The 9,485-nt window shown below is 53.9% G+C and overlaps 1 protein-coding gene across 13 annotated transcripts in view; it reads left to right on the top strand.

Annotated features, from left to right (window-relative positions):
• The window catches only part of IQSEC1 (IQ motif and Sec7 domain ArfGEF 1), a 149,823-nt gene that overhangs the window by 101,791 nt on the left and 38,547 nt on the right, over nt 1-9,485 (top strand). For all 13 annotated transcript variants that reach the window (XM_019632943.1, XM_019632944.1, XM_019632945.1 and 10 more), the window contains exons 2-3: nt 776-1,067; nt 5,752-7,001. In XM_019632943.1, the coding sequence (XP_019488488.1) occupies nt 776-1,067; nt 5,752-7,001 (1,542 nt within the window). The remainder of the gene's footprint in view (nt 1-775; nt 1,068-5,751; nt 7,002-9,485) is intronic.

Here is a 9,485-nt window from a genome sequence, read left to right as displayed (position 1 = left end):
CCACAACTAGATTGAAGAACAAAAGGACAGCAACTTGTCTGTTCCCCTTCCCCCAATTCCCCAGCACTGTTCCCATCCCCCCAATTCCCCAATTAAAAATAAATAAATAAATAAAGACCCTCCCTCCAAATATAGACATATTCTGAAATACTGGAGATTAGGGCTGCAACATATGGACTCAAGGAGACATAGTTCAGTCCATAACAAACACCAGTACAATGCATGCCTTCTGAGTAGGTGTGCAGTAAAGAGTCCCTTTTGTTAATTACTGTTTTTAATAAAAAAAAAAATTTCAAAAATCGTTGGTTTACTTAATGTAGATGGTAGAGAAAGTGACAGGATCCATTCAGTCAGTGAGTAAATATTTACTGAGCACCTACTAAGTGCAGGCCCTGCTGTAGGCACTGGTATCATCAGTGGACCAATGGGCTAAACCTTTGTCCTCACAAGCTGACGTTTTCCTGTAGGAGATGAGCAGTAAGCAAAATCAATCAATGAAGTGCATCGCGTGTTAGAAGGTGGTTTTACAGAGAAAGTGAAGCCTGAGGGATATGAATCTCGGGAGCGTTTGGAGCAGAATCTTGGCAGGGTCCCCCTGGCTGCACAGGGGGGATCGTCTGTAGGAGGGTGAGAGGAAGTAGCGAGTCGGGATGTGGTAGAGGCCCCTGGACGTGGTAGGCTGCCTCTTGGCTGTCGCCCCTCTTACCTCCTGGTACCCCTACAGGCCCTGGGTTCTAGTTCCCCACTCACTGGAGTCCTCTCCTCTCTCCTGCAGCGTGGAGGGCGAGGCCCCTGGCAGCGAGACCTGCACATCGCTGGACAGCCCCTCAGCCCACCGCCAGGGCCCCTTAGTGCCCGGTTCCAGTCGGAGCCCTGACCACTACGAGTACACGTCAGGAGGCGCCTATGGGCTGTACTCAGGGCCGCTCGGGCAGCAGCGCACGCGGAGGCCCAAGCTGCAGCACTCGACGTCCATCCTACGCAAGCAGGCCGAGGAGGAAGCCATCAAGCGCTCACGCTCCCTCTCTGAGAGCTATGAGCTCTCCTCAGACCTGCAGGACAAGCAGGTATGTGGGGCCAACCTGGCCACTTCGGACAGGCAGCTCTGCCTGCTGCATGTCCCTCCAGGAATGATGTGGCCCTCTGCTGGGGCTGCCTGAGGTGGGAGGCGTCTCTCAGCCCGCAGGTGCTGGTGGCCTACAGCCTCTAAAAGACAGAAGTGTGAGTTAGGTGCACATCCCTGAGAATGTGGGCTCTGCCTCAGCCTGAGCTCCCTTATCTCCTCCAAACATGGGGAGTATTCAGAGAGAAGGGACGGGACTCCTGAACATTTCCTCTGTCAGGCCTTTGCTTCTGCCCTGTCCACCGCCCTCATGGCCGGGCTCTGGGGGGCTGAGCTGGGCTTCTGGCCATCATCGCCTGATTCCACAAGGACACACAGGTTGCTTGGCCAGCCACTGGGGCTCTGAAGTCCCAGGAGAAGCCTGACCCTTAGGAACTCTACTCAAGGAGCTTCCAGGGAGAAGGAATGGAGGTCAATTTACAAAGGAAAAAGCTCTTACTCTGAAATGAACACAAAGCCCAACCACAGCCAGTGAGGAGAGGTTGCTTATTATATCCCCTCCTGTTTATATCTTAGCATTCTTGTGGGAAATCACCCCCATTGAAGCCTGCATTTCCTCCCCCCTGGGGCCTCAGCCCAGATCCACTGTGAGGTCTGCACCTGTGTGCAGAGGAGGTAGATGCACCATCTGTCCAGGCTCCAGGAAGGACCAGAGGCAGCCTCTCGGGGTTGAGGGAAGAGAGGAAAGGCCTATCCCAGCTGGGTGGTGCTGGGTGGGGGGAACAGGAGGTCACTGGGGGGCAGAAAGTTCTCACTTTCAGCCCCTTGGAGTGCAGGCACATAATAGGCACTTTAATAAGAATTTGAGTGTGAAACTCTGAGGTAAAGTTTGAGGCTTCAGGAGAAATCCCAGGCTGCCAGGAAGCAATTGTACAAGTTTGCAGAGCTGGTTGTCTGTCCAACTTTCCCTAGCTCCTGGGTACTGAGCTTTGGGCAGTCATCTCTCTGTGGGTCCCAGGCAGCCACTTATAGACTGGCCCATCCCCAGGATCTTTTCTAGCAGCCCTTTCTTCTGCCCACATCTGCCCCGTGGCCTGGCTGTCCTCTGTCTGCCTTCAGTCTTCCTATTTGTCTTTTATGGAGTAGGGGTGTGGGCTTCCTGTGCCTGTCAGGAGTGGTGTGGGTACTGCCCAAGGTGGGTCCTCCCCCACCAACAGAGCCCCTACCAGCACCTCCCCTCCTGTGCCCTGTGTTGCCCTCTGACCCTGGACAACCCTCCCTACCTCAGCCCTGATCTCTCTCCATCCTTTTGCTTGTGAGTTGGGACTGAAAGGGGAGCCAGCAAGTGGCCAGAGCCTGATAGCAAATGGCCCACTTCCCCTTTAGTGTTTGGCCCCATGGCCAGGTCCACAGCAGGGAGGACAGCCTCCATTCTATTTATCAGTTACACCCAGATCCAAAGTGGATCAGAAACAGCTTATAGTAAAGGACATTTGCAGTGAGGCCATTAAAATAGAATTGAGAAAGTTTAAGACATAATATAATAGAAGCCTACAGCGATACTCATATGCTTTTTACAGCCTTCATATGGCCATGGCTGTTCGTTTTCATCCTATTTGTATTCGCTGAATGCCTACCTGGTGCCAGACACTGTGCTGGTGCTTGGGAGTCAACTGTGAGAAGGTTGTGCCCTAGCTCTTGAGCTGATACTGTGGTCCAGGAGATAGATCATGGACAAGTTAGCAATAAAGACACAGTTTAAGTCCAGAAAGCGATACAAACTCTAGAGAGTATGAAATAGGGGAAAGAAATTGAGTGACTGTGGGAGGTAACAGCATTGGATAAAGGTGGTGGGGAAGACCTCTCTAAGGTGGCATTAGAACTGGGTGTTTAAAGAAGGGGCTTTCCAGGAAAAGGTACTAGCAGATGCAAAGGCCCTGAGGCAGAACAAACTTGGGAGAGAGGGTGGCAGGGAAAAGGTGATAAAGAGGTGAAAGTGAGGAAGTGATATTGAAGGCTGCTGAGCATTCGGCTCTGCTGAGCTTCCTGGCAGTTAAGACAAAAGTGGGACAGAACAGATTACATGAGAATTGCCAGACAAATGTAACTCAAGTGGAGTTCAAGTCTGGTGATGCAAAGTCCTGTTTAAGTGAAAAGAGCCCAATGGGAAGTCATGGATTTTCCATCTGGACCTTGGGCCTCTGTACCTTCTAGTGGTTCCCTGTTAGTGAGAGCAGAAGGCCTAAGTTGTTGAGAGGTGGCAGCTCTGAATCGTGGAAGGGTGTTCCTGTCAGTTCTTGGTTCCCGCTGTTGAGAAGTGCCCTTTCAAAGAAAGAGTGAGGGCTTAATGGGAAAGCCTCAGCTAGGGCTTGGCTTCTCATCACACCACTTCTCTGAGCTTCCTCTGAGAAGTGTGGATCTTAGAGCCCGCTGCAGACTGGATGTCACTGTGAATATCAGGTGGGGGGCAGCACACATCAGGTGAGCACATACTGTTTGGATTCCTTTCCCTGTCCCCCAGTAAACTTGCAGACTAGGCGTTGGGTGGGTTCCGGTCTGAAGGGAAGGATGAGCCGGCGAGTCTGGGGGATGAGGCAGAGCAGGCCTGGGTCAGTGTGTGTCTCCTGGGGGAGGCCTGAGAGGGACTGAGAGGGGCTTTGGGGATGAAACACAGAGCCCATTTCTGCTTCCCTGAAGTCCCTCTTCTCTCCCTCCTTTGCCCGCGCCCCTGCACCCGCACCCTCAGGTTTGCAGAGATAGTCTCAGGAAAACAGGGTTGCTGCCTGGTTTGGGACGTCCAAAGTCAGCAGGAGAAAAAGGGCCCTGGAGTGAGCTCTGGGCCTGATCTGGAGGCCCTGGCATCATAACCGTCTACCCCCGCACCCAAGACTATTATAAGGGTCTCGAGACCACATGCCTGGCAGGGCAAAGAAGAGAGGGCTTTCCAGAGCTCAGCCTTGGGCCTTTATCAGCCCTGTGGGCTTTCAAAGCTCCACTCAAAACCCAAAAAACAGAAATTCTCTGCTTAGAGATGTGGAAGTGAAGTCATCTCTTTGGATGGCAATCAGTTACTCCAGGATGAGAGAAGAAACAGACCCGCCCTGGCCGACTCTGGGCCTGGTCAGGCTTTAGAAAATCATTTGGAGCCACAGGCACCTCCACCCCATAGCCTCTGTGCCCAGCCTGCTGCTCCCTCTCCTGTGGGCCCCAGAGAGCTGTAATGTCCAATGTTTGGGGGGAACTGGCATCCCTGAAATGGGTGGCATCATGGAGCCGGGAACACTCTCACTTTCCAAAGAGGTGAACAGGCCACAAACTGGCAACAAGAGGACTAGGATGCATACTTGGGCATGACAGGCTTCACGCCCTTCCTTCCCAGTCCCTGCAGCAGCTCTGAGCAGTTCTTCCCCAACTCCAGCATCTGTTTGGCCTTATTTCAGTGATGTGTGTGTGTCTCTGTTCCTCACAGACTCTTTGCTTCTTGAGTGCAGGGACCTTGTCTCTCTCTGCTGCCAGCTGTGGCGTGTTACCCAGCGTGGAGTAGGCAGGTGGGATCTAGATGAGTAGGGTGGGGTGATTCACCTCTGTCAGCACTGTGACTAGCTCCCGGGGACCTGAGAGCTCTATAGGCCTCACATCAAAGAAGGTGCCTTCTCTGCCCGGCCACCTAGAAGAAGCCACTCCTTCATTTTGGATCTCACTGAGCAGGCTGCTGCTCCAGGAGTGTTTGTTTCTCACTTATGATGGAGGCATGGAGAGCAGCCCTAAGGGCTGTCCTTGGTCATGGGTGTGCCAGCATGAGCCTCAGCACTGCAGGAAGCCCATGTGTCACACTGGGGAGTCCTAGTCCCTCTCACAGGCATGCAGCCCTGCCCCGTTTCCAAACTCAAGGAGAAGGGCCATCAGGACCTATGGTGCCAGAGAGTGAGAGCTCGGTCCCAAGTCTGGGGGCCACCATGTGTGTGTTAGGTCTCTTCTCCGGGTCTCAGTTTTCATATCTGTGCAGTGAGGGGCTTAGGGACCCCATAAACTCTCAAGACCTTCCAGGAATGCAGCTGAGAAAGTCTTGCAGCCCAAGTTGCCCCTGAGCTTGGCATGTGCTGAGCACTTGTGTCAGTCTCATCACGTGATCAGCACAATCCTCTGAGCAGGGCCAGTTTAGAACCCAGGCATCTGTCCTTGAAGCCTGATTCTCAGGTTGGCAATTTTCTCAGGCCTCCGTAAAACTCAGTGACTACCCCAGGCCACCAGAATGCACTGCTGGTTCTATACAGAGGAAATGAGGCTGGAATTCTATTGCTGATGCTCAGTGCCCAGGACTTGCTGAGGACTTGAGCAGGTCTCAGTCTGCACATGCCTCAGGTTCCTCATCTCTAGAGGGGCTCTTCACCTCTTCCAATGTCTCCAGTTGTGTTGAACTGCATGCTACAAGATGTGGGAGGGCTAAGGCTTTTAAAGGTTCTGAGAAGTCCTGCAGGGAACTTACTTACTTTAAGTTTAACATGGTGTTTCTCCATTTTATTTGACTTTGGATCCCAGATGCCGCACAACCCTGTCAGCATGCCCCAGTAGTGGTTTTAACCAGCTGTAGAATGTGCTGGAGCCTTCCCAGGTCATGCTGCTGCGGGACTGCAAGGTGCTGTGCCAGTACATGAGCTGTCTTCACCCCCCTCTCCTTCCCCCTCCAGGTGGAGATGCTAGAACGGAAGTATGGGGGACGCCTGGTGACTCGCCATGCGGCCCGCACCATCCAGACAGCCTTCCGCCAGTACCAGATGAACAAGAACTTCGAGCGCTTGCGTAGCTCCATGTCGGAGAACCGCATGTCACGCAGGATCGTACTGTCCAACATGAGGATGCAGTTCTCCTTTGAGGGGCCCGAGAAAATGCACAGCTCCTACTTTGAGGGCAAACAGGTCTCAGTGACTGACGATGGCTCTCAGCTGGGGGCCCTAGTGCCATCTGAGTGCAGTGACCTTGGTGAGCTGCCTGCCCTCAAGTCTTCTGCCCAGTGCAGTGACTTCGCGGATGCCATCACAGAGCTGGAGGATGCCTTCTCCCGGCAGGTGAAATCACTGGCCGAGTCCATCGACGATGCCCTCAACTGCCGTAGCCTCCATGCCAAAGAGGCGCCAGCCTCCAGCACAGGCCGGGCCCAGGACTTGGAGCCCCAGGGGGCCCTGCACAGCGTGGATCACCACAAACTGGACGAGATGACAGCCTCCTACAGTGACGTTACCCTGTACATCGACGAAGAGGAACTGTCACCCCCCCTGCCCCTCTCACAAGCGGGGCACCGGCCACCCAGCACTGAATTAGACCTGCGGCCGCGGGCTAGGGGCACTGCTCAGGACTACTGGGCCCTGGCTCATAAGGACGACAAGGGGGACATGGACACGAGCTGCCAGAGCACGCCTTCGCTTGAGCGGCAAGAGCAGCGGCTGCGGGTGGAGCATCCCCCACTGCTCACCATTGAGCCACCCAGCGACAGCTCCGTGGACCTCAGCGACCGCTCAGACCGCGGCTCCCTCAAGAGACAAAGCACCTACGAGCGCGGTCTCGGCGGGCAGCAGGGCAGCCCCAAGCACGGTCCTCACAGTGGCGCCCCCAAGGACCTCCCACGGGAGGAGCCAGAGTTGCGGCCACGGCCACCCAGGCCCCTGGATGGCCACCTGGCTATCAACGGCTCAGCCAACAGGCAGAGCAAGTCGGAGTCAGACTACTCCGATGGGGACAATGACAGTATCAACAGCACGTCCAACTCCAACGACACCATCAACTGCAGCTCTGAGTCGTCATCCCGCGACAGCCTGCGGGAGCAGACGCTCAGCAAACAGACCTACCACAAGGAGACCCGCAACAGCTGGGACTCTCCTGCCTTCAGCAACGACGTCATCCGCAAGAGGCACTACCGCATTGGCCTCAACCTCTTCAACAAGTGAGTGCCCGGGTAGGCCCTGCAGGGAAGAGTGGGGCGGGACAGCAACCCCCAGGGGCCTCTGCCAGGGCCTTTCTCTCACGCCCTGCTGCTTGTGGGCGCTGAGGGCGCAGCCCGTGCGGCTGGTAAGGGAGCCGGGGCAATGCTGGGAGGGCAGACAGTACTGGGCTGAGCAGGGGCAGAATGAGGCAGGCTTCTCTATGCTAAAGCAGCACGAGTTCAGGGCCCCGTCAGCACCTAGAATAGCAACCAGCATGTAGTAGGTGCTCAGAACACATTATGTGAAGGCCAACACAATGAGTGATGCCACACCTGGCCATGAATGGCAGGCTCTGGGGTTTGGATTGTTTTCCTCTGGGTGATGAGGGGTTTGAAGATCTTTGAGCAAGGGCATGATGAGGTCTGTGTGTGAACGAGGTCCCCTGGGGCAGGTACAGGCTGGACTCAGAGGCCCATGTCCGGGGGAGGAGGACACAGATAAACCTGTGCCAGCAGGAGGCTCAGCCAGCCTCAAGGCCCTTTGGGAGGTTTGTGAACTGGGTCTACTGAGTGGCTGCCACCAGCCATGGCTTCTGGATAGGTGCTGTGGGGCAGTACTGAGAGCAGACAAAAGGAGGCAGAGGACTATTTCAAGTAGGCTATTCTTAGCTCTGCCAAAAATAGCAAGTGAAAAGGGAGTGGTTCTGGTCATTCCTTGGAGGGTACGTTGGCAGGCTCTGGTTATTAAACCTCAGGTTTCATGTAATTTCCCTTCATGGGGCCTCCAGGATTTGATGTCACCAGACGCCGAGGTGGGGGACATGGCCAGCCTGCCTGGCCGTTACTGGCACACATTTCCTACACTTCCTGCTTCCTCGTCTCCTAGATTGGAGGAGTCTTGTGGGCACCTTTGAGCCATCCCAGCCAGTGGAAGTGCTGTCTGGGGGATTCAGTCCCCAACGGGTGGGCATAGGGAGGGGCACATTCACAAGGAGGCAATCGGGGGCTGTGGGTTATTTGTCCTCAGCCAGCTAAGACCTAAGAGTCTTAGACTGCCATGAGCGCTGTCCTGGACTCCCATCTGCCCCGTGGCCTGCTGCACGTAAGGATCAGCCTGCCACTGTGCAAGCTGTGGCCAGAGGAGCAAGCTGGATGGAGATGGTCATGTCCTGCTGAGCCCATCCTGAGCTCTGTCCCAAAAGTCTGCCCCACCTGTCCCACCTGCTCCTGAGTATAGCCAGCTCGTGGATCAACTTAGGCCCAGACCTGTGCCCTACTAGGGGAGACTGAGATAACCTGGGCATTCCCCCAGCACCCAAGCTTACCTCGTCCCTGTCCTGATGTGGGAGTCGCAGCTGAGTGGACAGGTGGAGGCCAGAAAAAACAGTCTCCCTCAACCAACCAGTGTTGGTCTCTGTAGATTCCTTCTATCTCTGTCAGTTTTTAATTACACATGTAGCACATGAATATGTTCTCCAAAGAAAATGAAAGCCTTCGGGTGAGGATAACATCCCCTTTGAGTCTCATCATTTCGCGTTCTCTCCTCCCAGATCCTTTTCTCTGTGCATATGTGTGTGCCCTTAGGAACTGTAATCAGCAGTAGTTCAGAGCACAGCTCAGGGCCAGGCTGCCCGGGCTCAAGCCTGGCCCTTCTACTCCTTTTGTACATATCCTTGGGCAGTGCAGCCTCATGCTGCAAGTGGCCTTGTCTGTACAATGGAGCTGAGACCAACAGCATCCACCTCACAGGGTGTGAGGAAGAAATGAGTGGGTGTGCAAGGAGCTGGGAGCAGCTCCTGGCACAGAGGAAGCCCTGCCCAAGTGTAGCTGCTGACATCATGTGGGTCTGGTGTTATGGGGATTATCCTGCTGTGATATTGACTCATGGTTTGCTGTTGGAGGTCTTCCCTGACAGTGCTGTGGACCACATCATTCCTGCGTGCTGCTGTGCAGGGGTCTACATGTGGTTATCTGTATTTATCTGGCCAGCTGCTTTCACGTTTTCATGATTACCAACAATATGACAGCAAGCATGGATCCACTCTCTACACACACTCCTAAGAGAGCCTCCAGAGAAGATAGCTAGAGGTGAAATTGTCAGGGCTTGGTAGGCATGTGTTTACTTGAAGTAGGAACTGCCAATTTACTGTTTAAAGGGGGGGCTCTACCCATTTCCTCCCTGCAGCTGGATCTGAGAGTTCCTTTTCCTTCACATGCTTGTCAACATATAGTGTTATCACCCACCCACCCCCAATCAAAGGGTAGAAATAGTACCTCTTGGTTGTTTTAATTCGCATTTCCCTGCTTCTAGGATGGAGCATCAGTATGTGTATCTTTGGGCCATTTGAGTTTTTTCTGTTCCATAAAATGTCTGTTCTTATTTTTTGCCCATTTTTCTTTTTAATGTTTTTTTTTTTAAGATTTTTATTGGGGAATTGGGGGGATGGGAACAGTGCTGGGGAATTGGGGAAAGGGGAACAGACAAGTTGCTGTTGTTTTGTTCTT

Source organism: Hipposideros armiger, unplaced genomic scaffold, assembly GCF_001890085.2.
Source record: "Hipposideros armiger isolate ML-2016 unplaced genomic scaffold, ASM189008v1 scaffold_1200, whole genome shotgun sequence".
NCBI classification, from domain to species: Eukaryota; Metazoa; Chordata; class Mammalia; order Chiroptera; family Hipposideridae; genus Hipposideros; species Hipposideros armiger.
This window is presented reverse-complemented; position numbering and strand designations above follow the sequence as displayed.